Source organism: Nymphalis io, chromosome 4 (genome assembly GCF_905147045.1).
Source record: "Nymphalis io chromosome 4, ilAglIoxx1.1, whole genome shotgun sequence".
NCBI classification, from domain to species: Eukaryota; Metazoa; Arthropoda; class Insecta; order Lepidoptera; family Nymphalidae; genus Nymphalis; species Nymphalis io.
Window position 1 is genome coordinate 8,948,666 of NC_065891.1, and position 24,836 is coordinate 8,973,501.

The 24,836-nt window shown below is 34.0% G+C and overlaps 2 protein-coding genes across 2 annotated transcripts in view; both read right to left on the minus strand.

Moving 5' to 3' along the window:
• Nucleotides 1-24,836, minus strand: part of LOC126781913 (cytoplasmic dynein 2 heavy chain 1) — a 55,818-nt gene that overhangs the window by 17,804 nt on the left and 13,178 nt on the right. The window contains exons 26-41 of the mRNA XM_050507035.1: nt 9,546-9,759; nt 9,161-9,406; nt 8,700-9,070; nt 7,147-7,288; nt 6,449-6,568; nt 5,695-5,889; nt 5,300-5,532; nt 4,372-4,548; nt 4,162-4,285; nt 3,948-4,055; nt 3,500-3,656; nt 2,942-3,149; nt 1,276-1,450; nt 1,003-1,155; nt 762-913; nt 438-540 (exon numbers count right to left, since the gene is read on the minus strand). Coding sequence (XP_050362992.1) covers nt 438-540; nt 762-913; nt 1,003-1,155; nt 1,276-1,450; nt 2,942-3,149; nt 3,500-3,656; nt 3,948-4,055; nt 4,162-4,285; nt 4,372-4,548; nt 5,300-5,532; nt 5,695-5,889; nt 6,449-6,568; nt 7,147-7,288; nt 8,700-9,070; nt 9,161-9,406; nt 9,546-9,759 — 2,878 coding nt within the window. The remainder of the gene's footprint in view (nt 1-437; nt 541-761; nt 914-1,002; nt 1,156-1,275; nt 1,451-2,941; nt 3,150-3,499; nt 3,657-3,947; nt 4,056-4,161; nt 4,286-4,371; nt 4,549-5,299; nt 5,533-5,694; nt 5,890-6,448; nt 6,569-7,146; nt 7,289-8,699; nt 9,071-9,160; nt 9,407-9,545; nt 9,760-24,836) is intronic.
• Nucleotides 13,973-20,366, minus strand: LOC126781623 (laminin subunit beta-1). Its single transcript, XM_050506552.1, has one exon. The coding sequence runs from the start codon at nt 20,341-20,343 to the stop codon at nt 14,992-14,994; it is 5,352 nt and encodes a 1,783-aa protein (XP_050362509.1). The 5' UTR covers nt 20,344-20,366; the 3' UTR covers nt 13,973-14,991.

Here is a 24,836-nt window from a genome sequence, read left to right on the forward strand (position 1 = left end):
GTAGTAAATATATTATTTATATTTCATTACATGTAAACACCAAATATAGAATTTTGTTTGGTGTCGCATAGTATCTTATAATAAAATATATCGAATATATATTTATGTCATTTGTTTAAAAAAATGTTTCAAAAATATATTATTATTAAAAGTAATGTGTAATATGCACCCAAACATACAAACGCGTAGACATACATATATACTCCCAATCATGCACACATATACATATTTTGTCTCATATTCCGCTATTTATTGCTTTAGTTAGTTGTATTCCCTAGTAACGTGTACCTATTCTATATTTTTGTAGAGGAGTAGTATAATCCTGTTTTGGTCTCATTTCCTAAATTATTGTACTACAAAATATTATGATTATTGTGAAACAGCATATGAAAGTACTAATAAAAAATCTTAAACTAAAATGAACATACTGATTTTACCCGCTTTAACTCTGCAATGATATCCGCCGGTTCTAGGTTTGGAGTGCAGTTGATCGTTATTACAGTAGAGTTGGATTCCCTCAGGATAAATTCTGCTATAAGACTGTTAAGAAACAAGTTTGTTTGTATTTTACAACGATTTCAAAAGTGTTTTTATCAATTTAGCACTAATGGTAACATCGTGATAAAGGGGCCCAAAAGCAATGTGATGATTTATCATAATTAGGAGTGCTAGTTTTTTTTACCAGGGTAGCTAATAAATATTAAAAAATATATGTAATCGCATCCGGAGCATCTACTGCTAACGTATGTAGACAATCTCACGTCTTGGCGCTCCCCTCCGGCCCGACGACGACGGCGTGCGCGGCGGCGCGCACGGCCCGCTCGCACGCCCGCACGCGCGCGCCGCGCAGCACGCCCTCCGCCCACAGCGCGCCCGCCGCGCCCGCCGCGCCCGCCGGCAGCGGCATCTCCAGCTATACGCATATGTTTCAAATTAACCTATTCTATTTATGGAATTGACGCGATATGTTATTAGGTCAGTATTTTTTGCATTTAAGCATACCTCTTCATAGAAACTATCGATAGCGTTTCGTTTTATGATTCCCATAGTACCGAGCTGCACGGCTGACCAAACCATATCCTCTGCACTTTGCGAACTATTTTCGAAAGTAATTTCTTGAGATATGTATTCGAAATTCGCTAATATTTGTCTGACCTAAAACGATATTCTGGTAAATTATTATAGTTCTAATTTGTCGTGCCATAAATAATTTGTGTTTGCATTAATATAGATCACTAAAATGTTTAGTAATTGTAATTAAAATGATTATATTACCAAAGACATGTGACAATCTTGCGTTGTGACGTCAGCTCGATGTACGTTCAGCCACTTTAGACATTTATTTACGGTTTGATTCAAAAACGAGACAGCTAATTTTGTAGTTTCATTATCAAATTCCTTCTTTTGTACCCAACTATCTAAAATTTCTTGAGAGCAATGAATTTCAGCGCTGCAAAACATAATTACAGCAACCAGGTATTGATTGCACTTAAATAATAATAAATACATAAAAACACAATATTTCGCCGACTATCTTAAAAATATTTCACTTCTTCAAAATAGTATAATATAAAATATTACTTAGTCACATTATAGTGTATTAATATTTCTCAAAACAAAAGTCTTTTATATTTCGCAATTTGGACTAGCCGTTTGAGATATATTACAATATTTTTGAATAAACGCATAAATCAACGTTACAGTATATTCCCATAGAACCGTAGACAGAGAAACTAATAAACGCAATGACGATTTCCTTCTCACTCACACAAGAAAGAGAACGAAAATTACGTTACAAATGGTTTAAACAGAGATAGAAGTATCAAATCTTTTGTCTCTTATCGCGTAATCAGTTTTGGTGTTTGTTTCGCTACTTGAGTAGCAATAAACTAGACAGTTTGTGCGTTCACTGTGTTCACTGTGTTCAATCCAGTGAAAAGGCCGTGAAACATTGCTTATATAATATTGAAGGTTATACAATGGTGCATTGTCGTATTATTTCATGTTAAAGCGAAATCAAGAAGAAAATTGCCGGCGTGTGTTTTCACGCGTAAGTACGACTATTTTATCCCTAAATATAGTTTATCAGTGATGTTTATTTATGCCATAGCATGACGGAACCTTATATTGCATTAAAATCCTAAAGATACTATGGCAATATTATACGCACACATTGACAAACTATCTCTGTCTCAATCGCGGTTTCACGGCTCCTTGGTCTATTTGTTTCTCTGTCTACGCATAGAACGCTTTGCTTTGTTACAGGAGGTTCATTTTTCTCGCAGAGCGAAATGCTACTCGCAATCGCGCCACCATTACACTCGTTCATGAATTGTACAGTAGCTATTTTTAATTTTTATTAATACATATCTAAAGATTTAAAGTATATAATTATTATCTTAATTTATTTTCACACTACATATAATATGTACTACTTGTATATAACGCATAACTTAAAACAATGTGGTTGAACTACTAATTTCTCTAGTGCGAAGCTGGGACGGATGTAATAATGCATGTCGCCTTATATCATCTTGTTAACATATTGTATAAATCGAAATTGTTAATATAAAACGGTACATTTTTTCGTCGTATTCATTGATTAAATTATATTTATTTGTATTTAATAAAAGACACAAATATGGATTTTTTTATTATAAATTTAATACAAATTTTTAAAGATATTTCTTTAAAGTCTGAAAAAATATTGATAAATTAAGATACGTTTAACCAAATTTTAGATTTGATTTCGTTAAACGTTTTGAAAAATATTACGTTTAAAAATAAAAATTTCTTGTAATTATTCGATCCGTTGATAGAAATCAAATCCTTCCAGACTAGTAAGCTTAATATCAGAATATTTTGGACCACCAAAACTAAAGTTAATAATTAGATACTTTGTGTGAACCGCCATTATAATAATACCATTAAAATATGATACCTAAACAGTATTATTCCCATTCTTGATATAGTCGCAGGTGAGGCGTATTCCAGACTGTGTGTCTCGAAGATGAAGTTAACGTTTTGTCCAAACTGCACTCTCCAGCCCGAGGGCAGTGTTAGGAGACGGTTATCATCGAGCACCGAGTTGAGAGCTTCAATCCATTCTGGATCTATGTCGCCGTCGCACACGACCCACGACCAAACGTCTATGTGAACATTAAACATTACAACGATAATGTTTTTAACTGAATTTAAACAACAGGAATGCTCTCAGTAACCTCCCTATGTATTTCTGTATGTGTTGTTTTAGAATCGAAACGATACAATAGATTGTGAATTAATTCAACATTATTTTTAGTATAATTACAAAATTACCATTCATGTGTCTGTCAATAATAAATATTTTTATAGATCGGATAAAGTAAATTACGAGTACTATTAGTTACATATATAAGAAAATATATTATATGTGACTTTCGCTAAATATGTACTTAAAGGTTTAAAAAAATGTTAACAAATTAAGTCGTGCATCATAAGTGAACGTAGCGCGGGTTACCTTCGGGCTGGTTGGCCACTTCGAGCGCGACGGCGGTCAGGACGCCGTCGGTCCACTGGCGAGTGTCGAGCTCGACGTGTCCGAGCAGCCAGCTGCGCGACATCGCTTTAGGGCAGATTACGTACTCCACTACGTTTTTACCTTGATAAGTAAGCGCCTGGAAGATATTTTTATCGATCCTTTGAAAACCAACTATTAAAAAGCTTAGGTTACTTGAATTCAGTCCAAATTATTGTGATAATATAAATTAATTTATAATCTGACTTAAAAGCCATTTCTGAGTTGTTATATTATCTATATAAATAGAAGTCGGCGCTCTTTACATATTAATATGGTTTATACTTAATTAAATAAAAAGTTGGAAAAATGTAATCGTTTCAATCAGAGTAACATAATAACATTATTGTTATTATGAATTAAAGTTTGACGGACAAAATTTAAAACTTACACTTTTTAAAATTTGCCGAATTGTACTTTTACCGGAGCCCGGCGGACCGACGATCGCTACACCCATTCGTTGCTGCAACTGTTCATAGAGCTCCATGCATTTTTGAACCTACAAGTATTTTAAATCAAAATATCACATTCATATATTTCGGGTCAGATAATGCACTAACATGTCATTCTATAGTGACGACCAAATATTTATCGTTTACTCGTGCCTGTAACTTGTTGTTCACCAGACCAAGTCGCTGGACCGTATTTTCGAGCGCTAGATACAGAGGATCTGTAGTAGATTGCTCCTCGGGTACATCCGCGAAAACCATAGCCAGAATATTTTCAAAACTGTAAATTTAATCATTTTATTAATTAAAACCTTAATATGAAAGACTACAAATGTATAGGAAGTCTTAGCACGCGAGAGCGCGCACCAGTGCGCGTCGGGGCGCGTGAGCTTGGACAGGTTGTTGAGGCGCAGCACGCCGCGCAGCGCCGCGCGCGCCGCCCGCGCGCCGCCCGCCCCGCGCAGCGCCGCGCGCGCGCCGCCCACGGCCGCCTTCAGCGCGCGCAGGCCCCAGTCGTAGTGCCGCTGCGCGCTCAGCAGCGTGCTGCGGGTTCGATTTAAAACAGGATTCGAGAGAAAAAAAGACTAACTGTAACTTGAACAATGACTTGTAGTACCTATAACTTTGGGAGATCGACCGATAGACATGCGTCATCTCGAAAAAATATTGTTAAACGCTTAAAATATTATATTTATAAATTCAGTAGTTAGTTGTTAATGTTATGTTAATAATGTATGTATATTCGGCTTTATTTTAAAACTGTAAGTGATAAAGACTGTAAGTGTTCTTTATTAAAATACTTTCAAAATAGACATTAGATATTAAGAAAACAGCTGATCTATGGGTAACTATGTCAAGGTAGACAGTTCAATATTTTATGTAATTGCATCTAACAATATTATATGTTACCTGACCTAATGAAACGGAGTAAAGTACTTTCAATTTTTAAATCAGTTCAATTGTAATTTAGACCCCAATAACTGGAACTGGAATCTCAGAACAACCAATTCTTAGCAAACTTTTGAAAAACTTATATTAAAACAAATGTAAATAAATTTTAACACGCACAAGTTACTACCCAATAAACAATTTGATTTAAAAGAGTCGCTCGACAATCTAACGGTCGTGAAAAATATTTTTAGAGCCTGGAAAGAGTTATAAAATATAATTTAAGATTGATATACTAGGTATGTAACATATTGTCGGACTGCATTTAATTCTGGTTAATAAAAGGTAGCCTCGAGTTTTTTTGATAAAACTATAGGTTTTCTCACGTCGATTTCACGTTAAGTACCTAGCTAGCGTGAAGACTGCGTCTAGATCGTCGGCGAGTTGCTCGGGCTGCAGGTGCGGCTGCGCGGCGGACGCGGCCAGCAAGCGCGCCGCAAGCTCGGCGCGCGGCGGCGGGCGCAGCGCCAGCGGCCGCAGCGCGTGCTGCAGCGCGGGCGGCAGCGAGCGTCGCCCGCCGTAGCCGCGGGTCGCCGGGTTCATAGTCGCCGCCACGCCGCACCACTCCGACACGACTACCTGAGGGATGCCATGGTTTCAAGCACTTTCTGTGAGTGCTTCAGTCACTGACACTACTGAGTAGACATAACTGAAACATTGCAGTTATTATATATACTGTTCACTTGTTATTATTCACGTACTATTACTGTTATATTAGACTAGTCTGTTATCTCCACCCACTTGCTTGCCGTTGAGTAGCGCCGTGCGGTCGCCGGTCGGGTCGACCCGACGCATGGCAGCCAGCAGCGAGGCAAACTGGTGTGACACAACGGCGAGCGTGGCGCTGGACAGTCGGTTGAACTCATCGAAACACCCCCACGCGCCGCACAGCGCGACCCCAGTCAATAGGCGTCCCATGCATTCTGCATCCATCGCCTTTAACAAAATTCGTATATAATATGTACACACTCCAATAGACCAGTGATCGAATATCAGTCGGTATTTTCATTTACGTATTACAATTAATAATTCATATAATAATAATGTTTCGTCTTTGTATATTTTTAAATATCACCTGCTTAATCACAAAAAAAGTAATATAGTTTAGAACTACAATAAATTAATAAACCTGAAGTAGAATTTGTCCTTTGTCCTACGACTTAAACTTATCAGTTTCTATTCAACTCGGAAAAAATCAATAGCAAGTATCGATGTTTGACCGAAGAATAAGGGACCACACAATCGGTCGTATCTGTTAGGAATTTATCCAATTAATTATTAATCGTATTGTCTATGTCATTAGCTTAGTATTTACGACATGCTATACTATAATATGCTATACTAAAAATGTTAAATACAATAATTAGATCGTAATCGAGGTTTAGTGTGATAATACAGTAACCCAGACGGGCTCGAGCAAAGCTTAAATTAACTCTTGTTTATAATAAGTAAAAGGAACAAACATTCAATGAATTTAGAGTTAGAATATACTCACTTCGTCACAATTAAAGACTAAAACCAGGCGACCAAATAAACATCCTAAGGCTTTAACCGATTCTGTTTTGCCAGTTCCAGCAGGCCCGATGGGATTTCCCACTAGTCCTAGATGTAAGGACTGCAAAGAAAAAGATAAAAACAATATTTATGCGCGTGTGATTTTATTGTGGTGAACGTATTAATACTTAGCGATTATGTCTTTATTTCATAATATGTAAATACATACATCGAACCACTAAGAAAAAGGAGTTAATGATATACTTATTCATAGATAACAATGTGTATAACGGTAACGTAAACCTTTTCTGATTCTATCATATGACGCACAAATATTAGGTGTTTGTTTCCAATCAACTGATAACACGTACAGTAACAATAACAGCCTGTTAATGTCCCACTGCTGGGCTAAGGCCTCCTCTCCCTTTTTAAGTAGAATGTTTAGAGCTTATTCCACCACGCTGCTCCAATGCGGGTTGGCAGAATACACATATGACATAATTTCAATTAAATTAGACACATGCAGGTTTCCTCACGATGTTTTTATTCACCGTAAAGCACGAGATGAATTATAATCACAAATTAAGCACATGAAAATTCAGTGTTTCTTGCCCAGATTCGAACCACGATCATCGGTTAAGATTCACGCGTTCTAACCACTAGGCCATCTCGGCTCGATCGACGTTTGATAACACGTACCTGAGTCAAAATAAGAAAGCTCTCATCGGTCGTGTCAGTTCTCACGAATTGTCCGGTATTAACGCCGAGATATTCGTAGGAGTATGAAATCTGAGCTAAGCCCATTTTAGCTACGACTTCCGTATTATCTTGCAAGTAGAACCTGTAAATATTACTAATAAGTATATTTATTTGTAAAACATAAATAAATATTAAGAGAACATAAGTGTTATAATGGCTAGAGAGCTGGTGAGCTTCGGTATATAATTTGCTCACGTTTCATATCGATAACGATTAAAGTTCAGATCAATACGAATTGATTTAGTCCAGTTAATTACAGTTGCGTTTTTCAGTGATAGCGCTTAGAAAAATAAGTATAATAAAGATACTAAATCACTTGCTTATGTCTGCCTCTGAGGTTAATTGTCAAAATCGTTCTGGAAACATCGCGAGACGTAGTGGTAAAAATGTATGTATATATAATGAAAAATATTAACTCTACTATAAAATCAAATCATTTAGCTAATTATAATAAATGTTGTTCACAAGCTCCCTAGCATTTACAAACTTTTTACATTTATATTTTTATTAAAGTATTGAACGTATATAAGATGTATACAAATAAGTCAGTTAAGGAGAAAGGGAGGGCGGATTGTTAACGAACTAATATTGCAAAACTTATTTAAAATAATCCTTTGTCTGTCCGCAAATGTTTAACTTTGCGTGACAAAAAATCTATGGTAATACAGTTGACCGTTCTACATATGTGGATAATCAATATTTTCTTGTAACATCGCACTCACATTAAAAAAAGTATCACCATAAATGATTTGTGATGTTCACAAGTGGACTGTACTGGTTGAAGGGTTAATTTGATCATGGGTGACAGTTTTTTCGTGTTAGTACATTAACATTACTTAGTAACAGATTCTTCTAAGGTTTGGTGTTACTTTTTCCTGATTGGTGATTGATTAGGTTAAGTCAGCATGCGTCATTATTAAATAAAGAAATTTGAATTTGCCTATAATATACATATATATGCCCAATGTTACATCAATGTGAAATTTCATTACAATCGGTTAGTAGTGAGGTAACAAATAGACATTCGTTAAGTACCTAAGTATATAATCTAAGTAAATATGTATAAATCATTATTCCAAAAGCCTATTTGTGGAAATAATTTCAGCAATTTTATTCATATATTTTTTTTTGTTATATGAATAGATAAATTATTTTTGTATGTTTATATTTATTAAAGAATGATATACATATTTTATAGATAAGCAAATGGACTTAGAAGTTTATTTATATAAATAAGAATAAAATAATGATTCAAGATATTAAGAAAAAGCCCAAGAACCGTTACAGCAAACAACAATATAAATGATTTTAATGCACCTCATGTCATTAATATTCATAACACAACCAGTTTCAAATCACATGTATATGATGAATGTATGTTTTATAAAAAGGAACCTATTGACAGGAGGACTCCGGGCGTAACTAGAATCTCGATTGTGATCGCGCGGCCATTGCTAATACACGCTTTATATATAGTTTAAAGACTACATTACCTCAGTTGTTTCTGCCAGAGCCAATCACCAGTTGTCACGACATTATTTTCAATTAAATTTTGTACAACCGACACATAATATGAACACTGCAATATCAAAGCTTGTTTTTTATATTTCTCACACTCATCTTCGGTCTCAGCTGCTGCATAATACAAGTTTTCTTTTTCAATTATATCTCTTAACTTGTGAAGTTCCTTTGACGTAATAGCTCTTTCTGTTTGTTCGGTGAATCTTATATTTTGACCTAAGCATAATATTTGCGTCGGCAGCGAAAATGGATCTTGGTCTTGCAAAGAATTTGCAACTAAGCATTTTAATGTCATGTTCTTTAGCGATGAACGTATTTCTTGTTCTAAATTCTTTAGCCAAAGCTGCGTTAAAAAAATGTATAGTAAATTTAAATCTGATATATTACTAAGCGAATAGTATGAAACATTTAAGTAAATAATAATATGAAATACCTCAACAGAGCAATCGACATCAACAGGATGGTCTAGTTGAAACGTTTCTCCAAAATGGCTACAGAGAGACGTGATCGACAGCCCACCCGGGCCGAGATGAACGCCAGTGATGCCAGGAAACAATTTCTTCAAATGTGATTGCATTACTGTTTCTCTACCCTCAGCTCCCGTGCGTGCTTGACCCAGTAGTTCCAGCAGATCATCGTCACTCAGAAAATACAATCTTGGAAAAGTTAAGCGTTTGTCCTGCAAAATTAATGTTTTTCTTATTACATTGCAACGACGACCAATTTTTTTTCAAGTAATGTCGATTGTATAAGTTATTGTATAAGTGAAGAATGAAATACTTCTTATCGAAGTACCACTTATTGAATTAGACACTTACGTCAATGTAATCATTTAATGCTGACTGACAAGCGTTTAATTGCTCGGATATTGTATCAAGCATCGCCTGAAGTCTAGTCGACTGTAATAGTGTCGAAAGGCGGGGATCTGATTCGATAATCCGTGCCACTTGCCTAAAGCCTTGGTCCACTTTTCGAAACTTTAAACCCAGTTCACCATCAGCATTACTTAGTATGGGTTCTAAATATAACCATCTGAAATTAACAATAATTTTATTTTATTATTATCCAAAATATATTTAATAATATTGATAGTTGATATAAGATGTTCTGTTGTATTATTTTTTATCTTTATATTATATTAGCATTATTTTTATATACTGATAAACTGAATTGTGTTTGAACTTTAAGAGTTACGCGTATAACATATTTTATCAAGTATATTGTTAAATTGTAATAATACATGTATACTTAATAAAACTAAGTTACTAACTAAATAAATAAAAGTCACTCATTGTAACTGACTGACAGGTAGAAAAAGCACTAACTAAAGCAATAGCTGGAAGTTAGTAGACTTTCTTATATACCTAATATACATAATTAATGAGCAATATTTTAGTGGTAGGCCTTTGTGCAATATGGGTAGGTATCACCCACTCTTCGCATATCTTAAATACTTAAATACTTAGTATTGTTGGGTGCCTGTTTGAAGGATGAGTGAGCCAGTATTACCACAGGCACAAGGGACGATGTAAGAAATGGTTAATATTTCTTACAGCGTCTGTGTCTTTGGGCGATGGTGACCATTTACCATCAGGTTTTTCTGCACGCCTGCCTGTTTTGTTTAAAAAAAATAAATCGGAAAATTTATCTCCTAGTTGGATTAGAATCGTCTTTGTTGTACTTTGAAATATGAAAACTAGGGTTTATTTTTGTTTATAATATATTCTTAAGGGGTTTAAATAGGGGCGAAAGTTAACATGGGATTCGTCATTTTTATAGTTACAAATATGGAAAATGGTTTTTGTGGTCTTCTGTTTTTAAATAAAATTCAATTCAAATAGCGTTATGGGGGTAAAATTAGAAAACAAATTTTTGAATGGGAAGTGAACTATCTTATTTCTCGTCGCAAACAAAATGTATATAGGTCTTATCATTAAGCAGAGCAGATAACTCAAAAACATTTGAGAAAAGTTATTTGGTTCCTGAAATTGTTCTGATGGAGGCAAACGTCTAGTATAAACGTAGATTGGTATTTTGACAAATATAACTTGTTTGAGACGGTGAAACTGCAGTCGTACGCTTGCAGATATACTTGATCATACATGAAAAGACGAATAAAATTCCTTTTATGGTGTCAGTAAAACACTTAGTATAATATTACTTTATGAATCAATGTTTCGCAATATTTTTCATAATGGTATTTTCAACGCTACGGATAAATATTGTATTTTTAAATTCGCAATAAATATAACTTTTGAATGTATAGTGAATAAAATGACGAGCACCTCGGCGGATTCCATATCTGCAATAGCATCGATTTTACTTGAGATTAAAAAAAAATTTATGTGATGCTTCAGTGCAATATGGAAGCAAATCAAATCAATCTCTAATCGTATAAAATAAATTATAGCTACTGGTTATTACACTGTAGTTGAATTATTAGTTTATTATTATAATTATTTATTATACTAATTGCTTTTACTATTCTTTATACAAAAAGTCGAAATGGCCCAGTGGTTAGAACGTGTGAATCTTAACCGATGATCGTGGGTTCAAGTGCTTAATTTGCGTTTATAATTCATCTTGTGCTTGCCGGTAAAGGAAAACATCATTAGGGATGCATGTGTATAATTTTACTCAATTCTGCGACATGTGCAAATACATGTGGCAGAATTAATCCGCATTAGAGCAGCGTGGTGGAATAAGCTCCAAAACCTCAAAAAAGGAGAGGAGGGCTTAGCCCAGCAGTGGGCCATTCACAGGCTGTTACTATACTTACTTTACTGCTGGTAGGGCTTTGTGCAAGCTCGTCTGGGTAGGTACCACCCACTCATCAGATATTCTACCGCAAAACAGCAATACTTGATATTGTTGTGTTCCGGTTTGAAGGGTGAGTGAGCCAGTGTAATTACAGGCACAAGGGACATAAAATCTTAGTTCCCAAGGTTGGTGGCGCATTGGCTATAAGCGATGGTTGACATTTCTTACAATGCCAATGTCTAAGGGCGTTTGGTGACCACTTACCATCAGGTGGCCCATATGCTCGTCCACCTTCCTATTCTATAAAAAAAAAAAAAAACTATACTATACTAATTAAGCAGTGTCAATGTCAGTTAGCTGTTTATCTTTTCTAAACGACGTATGTTGCAGAACTGAATCTACCACCAAGGGATGACAAATGAGAATTCCGCTTACGGTCTTTGAATGTATAGTAATGTGTAAAAATATAATTAAACTGAGAGAACAACCACGCTTTCCGTTGATGTTAGACAATATCCAACATCAACTGAAAGCGTTGTTGTTTTACATTGGGTACGGTGAATACTAAACTCAACTAAATTTTGTTTTATTAACTTTCGAAACAAACTTTTATTTATTGTAAGCAACCTCTGCATCAGCGAAAAAGCATTGTTTAGATTAGTTTTTTTATAAAATTAGTTTTTTTTAGATATTATTATTACATTTAATTCGTACACATTATCAATGTAATCTTATTAAAAAAAAAGGTTTTTTTGTTTAATTGAAATTGTTTTATTGTATGTTTTTTAACGTTATATATACTAAAAATATATAACTCTATCAAAGTCAAAGTCATTTTTGTTTAATACAACGAAGTTAATGGTCAATTTCAATTGTTAAGAATTTACCACCGGTTAGGTAAAAAAAAACAATCAGATCCAAAAAAGAAAATCAACTAACCGGCGAATCTAAATTAGCGGTTTTTTTTTAAATATTAAATTTCAGTTTTTGATATAGCCTGGCGGCGATCGTTTCTTTATCATGGTGTGCAATCATATAAGTCATTGGTTTTGTAATATTCTTAAGCACATTTATAAGATTCGCATCGTTAAGAAATAACGATTCTTTTAACGTATACATTGGCCCACTCGAGAAGTACTAACTCTTTTTAGTTACAAGTTTTTGACTGTTTCTAGTGTTAACATAGTATGTAAATACATCACAATTTCGGTTTATAGACATTTATTTCTCATAAAGAATACAAAAAATTCACTTAAAATGAGAAATATACAATTTTTTACGTTAATTTAAGTTAAAAATAAAGATAGTGTCTCGGATACAGTAAATTAAAGTAGTTAACAATATTAAAAAAGATGTAGGTAGTATTAGAAAAGTAATAATTACGCATGCTATAAAAACTTACAATGCAACGCATAGCGGTGAGACCACATTAACTGATATTTATTTTAGTAATAGTTACTTTGTATATATTTGATAAGGCAATTCTTGAATATTGTAAAACTTTCACTGTTTACAATTTCATCGGGTAATTTATTATAAATTTGCACTCCTTCGAACTTTCGAACGTTTCATTCAGAATAGAATTGTAATCCTTTGTATTCCGGTCACCCTCATCTAATAGGTTGATATTAAAATCACCGAAGATTAAACTTCTACGTTTTATAATTAGCTGTTGCTCATAGGTTTCTAAAAAATCACTGATATTTGTGTTCGGTGGCTTGTATATAACAGCAATGTTTAAGGCATATTTATTTAAGTATATCCAGAAAAATTCGTTTTCGTTTTTATTGATTGTAGTGGTGCTTTTAAATTTTATACTATTATGAATATAAATAGACACTCCCCCACCAATACGATTTTTTCGATAATTGTACACATGAGTATAGTCATTTGGAGCAGTGATGCGTCCAAGTCTGATTTTATCCACGTTTCAGTCAGTAGAATTATATGTATAGTTGTTTGTGTAGATATTATTAAGGTTTTTAATTCATCCAATTTATTACTCTTTACTAGGCTTCTTATGTTTGCATAGATAAATTTTAATGACGAATTGTTTTTGTGTATATCCTCATAACAATTTAGATTCTGATAGGTAATATTTGGAATATGTTCGTCTAGTTATTATATTTTTTGTGTTAACAGTAAGCGGGTTTCGTTTTTTGAATTATAATTTCTGTTTTATTCTTTGTTTTTGCATACATCCTACCTATATTATTAAGTATATTTATCAAATATATATATGGAAAAGCAGCAGTCGCTATTTTAAATTCTATAAATTGACATCTTGATGAATCTTTGAATCTAGTGATACCAAGGAATTATGTTGTTTCTAAAACATTGAATGACAATGACAACAAGAAAACATTTAAATTAATTCAAAACTACCATTTTATAATGAGAGAGCATTAATTTTTATTTGATTATTACATATAATGAATTCACTAAGCAGAAAAATTTATTGTGTTCGAGAAAATAAAAACACTCGTAATAGATACAATGATTTTATTTATTTACAAACTAACAATTTGTGACGGTGTCAATTATGTACATGATTCTCATGTTACAGAAAGTTTTATTTAAAATTACAAAAGCCTCTTCAAAATTATTCTCACGATATTACAATTAAAATAAATGTCCTTAACATAGGCAAACTTTTCACCCTACAGAATTATTACACGAAAGTCTATAATTAAGTAAATGCGCCTCGTAATATTTTGTGTATAATTGTTAAAATATCGAAACAGAATATAAAAAAAAATATATTTTAAGGTTATTTATTTTTAAATAACTAAACAGTTAGCATCTTATTTATCCAAAACAATATTTTATCAACAATATTGACATAGAATGTTAGTTTGAATAAAGGTTTTGCCAGCTGTATCAAATCCTTCCATGAAAACTTAATAGTATCTTAAAACATGTATTAATCTACTTTTATACATATTAACACGAGTCTACGACAACTACACATATTTCTTTGGAATACGTTTACTGAACGCTTATATAATATGCTTATACATATAAGAATATATCAAGACCTCACCGTTTTACTACAGCACACTTCTGATGAAACAAACGCAGCAAACATTTATATATTGATTGTTTATAATTCACATACATTTACAATGTCAAGCAAAAAATGAACTCGTTAAATAAAATATATAAATGTAATTTTTTTTTTCCATTAACGATAATTTACATTTGTTAGTTATTGAATTTTGTTAATTTATTGTACAACAAGTAATATAAAATAGACAATAATTTCAATAGCGCATCAATCAAATGTGATGTTTTCTTATTATAAAGTATATTATTCCTACCATGATCACTACGATTTCAATTAAAATAAACAGTTAAATAAAATGTATATTAAGATAGTTACAATCATGATATAACAATTACATAAACAAATTAACTAATAAATGCAGATGTTGAGATTTTACCGATTTTCACATTACTGCAACTTTAAATTATATGCACATGGTGCGTCTATGTAGTAATCGATTACGTCGTACATGACCTGTATTTGTCAGACCGTTTGGTAATCTCTGATACATAATAATTCATTTGGGTATTTAGTTCACCTATTTCTTTTTCTAAAACATTTAATTGTTCATTGTGGTCGTTGTATAATTCTTCCATATTTGCTAAAAGCTTAAGTTGCATTTGTGTATCACTTGCCAATTTTGTAGCTCGGTTAAGTAAAAGTTGAGCACGTTCTCTTGAATTTGATGTTTGACTAGCTCTTTCAGCAAGAGATATATTAGTTTGTTTAAAGTCTTGTCTTAATTGTCGGGCTTTTTGCTCAGCTCCTTCAGCTCTGTTAACAACATCATTAGCTTCTTGTTTTACTTGATCCGCATCACTTTCAATTTTGAGTATATTCTTCTGCAGGTCGGATAGCCGAGAACGAAGACCATCAACTTCATCCATAGTTTCATTGGCTTTCTTTTGAGCTTGTTCAGTTTCCAAAGCTATAGGTATTAAATCACTTTTTGCAGCTTCAATATCGCTATTTGCTTTATCTATAGCGTTTTCAGCTGCATCTTGAGCAGCTTGTGCTTCATCCAAAGCTTCTAACACCTTATTTGCCATCTCCAGGGTCAGATTAGCTGCTTTGTTGACTGTAGTGGCATTTTGTTTAAGTGCTTTTGCCCTGTCGAGATCGGGTTTTGTTTCCGCTATAATATTCTCAATATTAGTTAATTGAGATACAGTTGAGTTTATACGCTGTGATAGTTCGGTGATTTCTTTTGGTTCAATGCTAATTGATAAATTCAAAATTTCGGTGGCAAGTTGCCTTACATCTTCAGGTGTATTATAAGTTTTAGATAGGAATTCTTTTAATTCTGAAGTAAGTTCTTGGCTTTCATTAGTCACTCTTTCAGCTGAAGATTTAAAATCACTTGCTTTATTAAATAAATCTTTTGCTCTTGATCTAACAGCTACAGTGTCTTGTTTGATTTGAGATACAGATCTGAATAAATCTTCAGCAGATAGTTCATGATCTTTAATTCTATGTTCTGTTTTATTCGCAAAATCTAATGCTTGTTCTGCCTTTGTTATAGCTCCTTGATCACACGAAATTCCACCACATTTTCCACATCCAGCTCCTCCACAAATATCGCAAGTGTCACTATCTTGACCACACATTTTTTCATTTATTTTAGGCATTTGTGATTCTAAATCTAAGAGTTGTTGATGTAACTCATCTAATTTTTTATCGTTTTCGTTTTGCGTATTATTGAAATTTGCATACTGCATTTCTATTAGTCTGTCTGTATTTTTTATTTGCCTATCTGTATTAGCTATAATTGTTTGAACACTTTCAGCTTCATCTGCTGCTTTAACGGCTCTTTCTTTTGCTTCACGTGTTAAGTTAAGGGCACCCTCTAAATTAGCTTCTTGTAGTTTTGTTGCATTATTACCTAACTCAAAAGTTTTTGTTTTCAAACTATCAATACTAGACCTTAAGCCATCTAAAGTTACGTTGCCAAGGTTAATGTCCGAAGTTATAGCATTAAGGTTTTCATTGCTTTCTTTTACTTTCTTCTCTGCTTCATTTAACTGATCTTGTAGTCTAGATATATTTGCTACTAATTCTTTAACTGTACTTTGGCCTAATTTGGCACTCTGAAGTGAATTTTCAACATCTGATAACTTTTTAGTCATTTCTTCAAAATCTCTTGTATAAGCTCCGGTAGAACCAACAACTTTTATTTTACTTGCATTGCCAATAGCATATTCAGTCTGAAGACGCATTTCTCCTATTAGGCGATCCCAACTATCAAAACATTCCCCACAAGCGTAACAATCTGGAGCTTCTCCTAGATAGCCCCTTGCACACATGTCACACTTATATCCACCAATACCTGGTTTACAAATACATGATCCATTATCTCGCATACACTGTTGTGATATAGACCCATATAAATCACAATCACATTCATAACATTCAACATTAGGGTTACCCCAATGATTTTCTTGACATTGATCACATTGTCTACCCCCATATCCAGGTTTACAATTACATTTACCAATGTAAGGATTACACTGAGGTGAAAGAGAACCAATTGGATCACACTCACATGGATCACAACCTGAACCAAGGGCTATTCTCCAATGATTTTCCGTACATTGATCACAATTTATACCTATTACATTATTGAAACATGGACATTGTCCTGATATACTATCGCAATTACCCATTGTAAAGTTTGTACCTAATACAGAACAATTGCATTTGTAACAAGCTTTTTCTAAAGCATTTCCATAGTAACCTTGCTCACATACCTCGCAATGGTCGCCGTCTGTATTATGTAAGCATTGTAAACATTTTCCTGTATATGGATCACAATTGCCTGGTTTTGTTATATCTATGTTGTCATTGCAATCACATTTTTCACAAGTGCCCTTAATAGGATCTCCGTAGTAATTGTCAGCGCATACATCACAAAGTAGCCCAGCATAACCTTCGTTACAATCGCATACTACGTCTTTTGTTTCAGGATCCAATTCACAGCGGTCTGCGTGGCTGCTTTTATTTGGATCTCCTTTCACACCTGGGCAAGGGCAAAGTCTGCACGGTATATCTACACCAAGTCGTGGGTCACCATAATAACCTTCAACACATCTCTCACAACGATGCCCTTCAGTAGAATCTCTACATTCCTTACAAGCTCCTGTCTTATCATCACATTCAATAGCATGACCATTACAATCACATTGTTGACAGTTTGGGAAATTGAAATACCCAGGTTGACACAAATCACAAGCTCTCCCATAAGTATTAGCTCTACATTTACATTGGCCACTGGTAGCATCGCAAAAATTGTCAAGTGACCCTATACTGTTACAGTCACAACGTTTGCAGCCGAATTTACTAAATCCGTATGTTCCAGGAGCGCAACGATCACACCTTGCACCAACAATATTTTCTACGCATTGACAATGTCCAGTATAGGGATCACACTGATGACTTTTTGATCCCGATGGGTCACATTGACAAGATTCGGACCCATTTCTTATATAAAATCCAATACTTGCATGATATTTTTTGCAGACTTCGGGTATGTTATCTCTATTGAGATCGTAATAATATGAGTCACCACAGTTGTAACGGTCAAATTCATCTCTCATTAAGCTTCCATTACCTAAAAATGGTAAATCATCCACTGAAGGTATTAATACTATAGAATCAATTAGAACAGATGCTCTGCCATTTGTACTATGACCATCTTGTCGCCCTAAGTATATACGAATTTCAGTTTCCTTATTTTTTTCAAGGCAAACAGGAGGTCGAACTAAAACACTGCGTCGGTTTGCTGGTAGATTTGTAAATATAGTATCATCTTCCGGCCGTACATTAGCACAGGGCGATTCTGTATCAATAGGTAAAGGTCGTTTTACTAAAATTGTAGCTTCTTCCCAGTTCAACTGTGATTGTGGTTCGTATCTGATCAAAACGTTGTAGTTCATACTTGTCTTTAAATTATTAATAACAAAAACTAAAGTACTGCTTTCGGGTATTTTCATAAAACCTGGACCCGTCCAAGTTTCTTTTCTTCCATCCGGATAATTCTCTCTAATAACAACGTGACAAAGCTGACTCTGTATAGCATTATCATCTATTTGAGAATCGCATTGACTTGACTCAGCCTCGTATATAATAGAATCAAGAGCCCCAACAAAAAAGTTTTGTATGGGTTGATCGCACCGGCGCCCTGTTACATTAGGACGACATTTACATTGCCCTGTAATAACATCACAGTCTCTATCAAGAGACCCACCAAGGTCACAATCGCAAGATAAACAGCCATCATCACTTTCAGATAAACCATAAAATTCTGGAAGACACTGGTCACAATTTCTTCCCGTTACGTGACGTTTACAGAAGCAATTTCCACTGGTCGGGTCGCATCCTCTTTCGTTAACAGTTCCTAGCCTATCACAAGTACATGACTCACATCCTTCGGGGTTTTGGGCATCGAACTTCCAATATCCGTCTTTGCATCTGTCACATCTAGCTCCGTCGACATTAGACTTGCACAAACAACGTCCAGCGGTTTTATTATTAGCCAAATCAGTTTCATCTTCACACAAGACTTCTTTATCTGTCGTTCCATCTGGGTCACAATCACAAGGTTTGCAAATGTCAGGGCTTTGTATGTCCAAACTTGGGTCTCGGTAAAATGTAGGCTTACAGCGTTCACAATTCACTCCCATTGTATTGTGTTGACAGTTATCACAGACTCCACCACTAATTTTACCTGTTTTATTGTATACAGCCGCATCAAAATGACACACGGTTGCATGATTGTTGCATGTACATCTTTTGCAAGCGTTAGAAGTTTTACCAACAGCAGGCTGCCATGGGAGGTCGTTATAGAAATCTTCACAATACTCACAATTCAGCCCTCGTGTGTTATGGGTACATTCACAGCGTCCGTGCACCATATTGTTTTTGGAATCAACTCCGGGCATCGGTAAACATCTTGATGCATGCCCATAACAGGAACAAGAGCCTCGCACTGTCATCTCGTATATAGCGTAATAATACTTCTCCTGAATTTCAGCTCTATTATCAAGTAAATCATCGCCAAGCGTGTGTAGCTTCGTAAAGTTAATTCTTAAATTGGTCATACGTAGTAAGTTTTGTACTTCTTCAGAATATGGGTTAGTTACATTAATATTCGGAGGTAATACTCTAAATATCACTTCACCTTCAGATGATGGCGCGACACCTGAATAACGAGATTCACAAACAACTTCTGTCAAGGTACGCTGGATATGTTTCGGCACAAATGGAAAAGCCTCATCACAATTGTGTGCAAAATATTGATAAACCCGCCAAGTTTTGCCAAAATCAAACGATCGTTCCACTAACATAGCCGCCGGACGAAACGTCTTAAATTGAATTATTAAATGCGTAAGATGAAATTCAGCCTCCATATCAAGTTGAATAGTTACATTCTCTTTTCCGTTTTCGGACTGCCACCAGGATTTTCTCAGTGTTCCAGGTGTATATTTATAAATTATGTTTTGAATCCGATGATTAAGAAACGGACTATTAATTGTATTATTCGTAGAATCACACCAAAAACATTTCTTTCGATCTTCGAGATGGGATACAATGCAATAACGTTCGCGTTCGTAACTACCGCATGTGGAAGAGGCAAACAGTCGAGCCTCTCGCCCGATAAGTAGATTTCCAGTAGCAGGATAACACGAGCTGAGTTCGCAAGCTCGGTCTAAAAGTCTCGGATCCGCACGTTGTCGATCGCGGTCTCTATTATACACAGCGTCTCCGCCGGCTATAAGCACGGGGAGAATAAACAATGCGGCGCGCAGAGCCATAGCGCGGTCCAAGCTCTCCGCGCGTCGCTTATTGCACTGCCGAGCTGCCTCCCGCGCCACTCTCGCGCAGGCCCTTCCCCCGCCTCGCGTACTTCACCCGTCGGCTCTACTATTTTACAGGGTCAGACTCAATAAATTAAGTCTGATAAAATATTTCTATCGAACGTTAACGTTAAAGAAAAAGATTACACAAACAAAATAATTGTGTAAAATTTTTAACCTAAGCACATATTGTATGGTAAACTAAGACAGTGACAAATTATTGTAATGGGAAAAGAGCAATAAATAACAAGGAAATTATTGAGTAAAGCTTTTAATTTCCTAAATGTAATTTAATTCAAAACGGTTTCTTTTATTTAAAATAACTCATTTCATATAATCATGAAATTTCATTTCTGCGTCTTTATGGGACATTAAATTTTTAAAGGGAATGAGTCAGACTATGTGAAACAAGTAATGCAATAAATATGACAGGTAGTGGAATGCGGCCCTGTGTGAGGCGACGACCGCTCCCGCCCGCGCGCCCGCCCGTGCCGTTCTCCGAAATGGGCACTAAGCAACAAAAATAAAGCCGCTTTTTGGGATGTACCTTTGTTTAAATCATAATTATGGTATATTCATTAATAGTCCTTGATATATTCTAACATTAAAATAAGAAATGTAATTATTTTTTTTTGTCTAAGTGCAGTGGAAGCATTACATTTATGTTTGTTGACGAACTATTTATCTGTTCGATCGCGTCACATTACGCGTTCAAAGGGTTGTAACTTCGGACTTGTAGCTGGTAGCGATATACGAATCGACAGCCGTCGGCCTTCCGTTCCCCGCATCCGACACAGATAAAACATTTGCGATTCATTCTACATAACTCTTATACCTACAAATTAATGGCAAATTTGAGATAATATATTTTCTTTTAATTATTTATTATTTACTATTTACGAACATTCATTAATAGAAGTTTTAAAAGATAAATCTTCTAAAAAGTGTTTGCCTATACAGGATAACATTTTACATTGCGACCACTTTGTATCTAAGGAACTTGAACGAAAACTTGCAATTTTGACTATCCACACAAGCACATATGTTTAATGAACCTGAGCCTTAGAAGTTAGTAACACTCTACTGGACATACGTTCACAGTTCATGCTTGAAGTAACACGAGACAATAGGTATATTCTGCCTGCATTATACTAATTATAGATCAAAATAAACCGGGTCACTAAGGCACACTTGTAATTTGCAAATGTTAAATTGTTGTGTCAACTTATACGGTGTTGAATTTCTTACTAAATAAGTTAACTTGACATTTTAACAGATTGATTTAATTTCGCATGTAAACATAATAAAGGGTAAGTATAGAAATATAAATAGGAAAATAATATTTAATGTTACTTTGTTGAATTATTATGAAAAAAAAAAAACATAACAAAAATGTCTTAATTTTAATACCAACTTTATGAAGCAAATATATTTTTTTTAGCCTTTTAACTATTTAGATAACTTGTTACAATTTCGACAGTGTAGCTGATAACCCTTTATCAATGTCAAGCCGAATAGAACAAAAATTAAGTGAGGCCACAAAATACTACATACATATATATATATAATTTCGATAAAGTCAGTTCTTTTAAACAAAAAAACAGTTTAGCTCTTACAACATTGTTTAATTCGAATAACATATGGATACAATATACGTATGTAACAGTAAAAAAATTTTGTGAATTTTATATCTAATTCTATAATACTAAATAAGAGAGCTTTTGATTCAAATTTTGTATTTAAACGAGATTTTGCTTTTTAATTTTATTTTTATTATATATTCCTAAAAAATCGCTATTTGTAAAGTCAAAAAATACTATAAATATTTTTTTTATATTACAGGCGAAGCTTAGCCCGTACCGTAATATGTGAACAACGAAACGAAAATTGACTTTATTCTTATTTACCTATTACAAAAGCAAGATAACGACAAATACATTATTCGAAAAAAATGACGTATGTCGACCACAAACGATAACTATACTTACAATGATCACACACACACATACATTATTAGTTATCTATAATATTTGATATATTATTACGAACCAAATGATTTCAAAGAATTATGTTTTGAAGTCGTGTGTACAGCGCCTATATTATACACTTTGTCATTAATACGATTTTTTTCTTATGCAAGACCTATGAGTTTATTATATATGTACGTTAGAATGAATGTTCTTACACTATGAATGTCCGTTCTTTACAATCTTGTAGTGTGCGTCATCTATACATGTGAATGAACGCTTTCGTCTCGATAAGGGTTCATCTTAAAATACGGTTACGGTGTCAAAGTTCAGTAGAGATAAATTTGCAGTTACTGATCAAACTTTTTCTTACCTTCAAATCATAATAATTATTACTAAGCTAGTTAATTATTTGTAAGTTGTTAAGCTTTAATTCATGCTCATCTTAATAGTTATTAAAGCTGTATCCGGTAATTGAGTCTGTATATACACTTTATATATTTGTTAGTATATAAATCGTAATTAACGTAATCTTTAGGCACAAAACCCTGTTAAACGTATATTTAAATAATTCCTTTATTGTTTATTTATAGCGTATATAAATAAAACACATGTCATCTGTAAGTGTAGAGTAGGTACCGACCTTTTCGTACATAAGTATATTTCAAACGCCGCATCTTCCATGCCATTATCTAAAAAATATTTACAGGGTTATCCGTATAAGTTTCTCGGTATATAAGCTCAAACTAAATGTTGTATTCATTCGCATCAAATGGCTGATTTAAAAGAATACAAAACAAAATGTTTTAAGAAAATATACCTTGATTTTAAAACTAAACGAATCTGAGTTTTTATTAAACTCGTTAAATATATTTATAGGATAGAGTCAACATGGTTTTAATCATAAAATATTTTGCGACAATTTATTAAGAAATTATTACGACATGGTAAAAATATATCATCACGACATAAATTTGCGTATTTTATCGGATTGAACTACAACATTACATTAGTCGGTTAATAATTACAATAATTGGCATAAAATCCGCATTGGTGTTTTGCCGTGCATAACCTCTACTGCCACCACGCACCACGCACCACGCAGAAAAAATAATGATAAATTCCTGAGCAATAACAAAACCATCTAACCTAACAAAACCATCCCAACTTAACTAAACTTAAATGCATACGTGCGCCCTGTGGCGTAACAGGGTGTTGGACTAAAAAAAATAATTAGCAAATAAACCTTAACAAAAAACCGTTTGCGAACTGTGCTATTTAAATAATCGGTTTGAAATGCATAAATAAAATAAGTACCTGAAATAATGTAACGCTGATTAGACCTTATAATGTATACAGTCCAATAATTTCTAAGAATGGTATAAAACGCATGCGCATTACGAAAGCTCACAGTCTCACACGGGGCTCGTTCCGTAGTCATTTTCATTGCCTGGTCTATCTTTATCTTTATTGCATGTCGCCTAATTTTGGATGTCGACTAGGAAGTATGAAATCCATCATTCAGTTCAATGAACTGAATTGTGGGTTATCGAGATAAGTAAAGCCATATCGTTGCATACTGTAACTTGTTTGATTTTTAATTTTAGGTAACAGTTTTTTTTACTTTTACATCTTGTTTCATTACTACTACAGGAATCAAATACTCTATCGAAAAAATATAGTTGTATAAGGTTCTTGAGATATTCAATGGTAAATTATAAAATGTATATTATATATATGTCCAGATAATTATTAAGTGCGTTAGATAAAAAAATACATGTTCTCATGGACTGGCGCATAAAAATAGAGTTTACAATTAATAATCACGTGTACAGTTAAATCCACGATGACGCGCCTCGCTATTACAGCTTATATTGCACACTTGCACTGTAGCGATTGGAAAAAAATGAGGTGTCATTGTGGATTGAACCGTCTATAATGGACGATGGATTTGAGAACCGATTGAATTTTAATCGCAGATTGTGAATTGAAACCCGGGCAAGCACAAGCTCAACTTTAATATGCTTAATTTATTTTATTTACATATGCGGTAAAGAGAAACATCGCGAGGAAACCAGCATGAATCGTATGAAAATTTAGCTCATGTATATCCACGTGTGCTCCAACTAGCAGTTTAAGCTCTAAACCTTCTCAAAAGGAAGAGGAGGCCATAGCTCAGCAGTAGAACATTTACAGGCTGTAATTTTCACTATTTTAAGAGTACTTTACGTAGATAATATTGTGATATATTTAAATCATAGCTATGTTATGTTTAGTTATAATTAATATTTATATACAAACATTGATATGAAATAAATTATTTTATATTGAAAATATATAGTAAGTGTGAAAAGATGTAGTAGTGACAGTAAACTTGTTAAGTTTATTTAATAAAATATAAGTTAAGCTTTATTAAACGTAGCCCGTTTAAAACTCACAAGCTTCATTTACGTATAAATAAAAATGGTTTGTTACTTATAATTT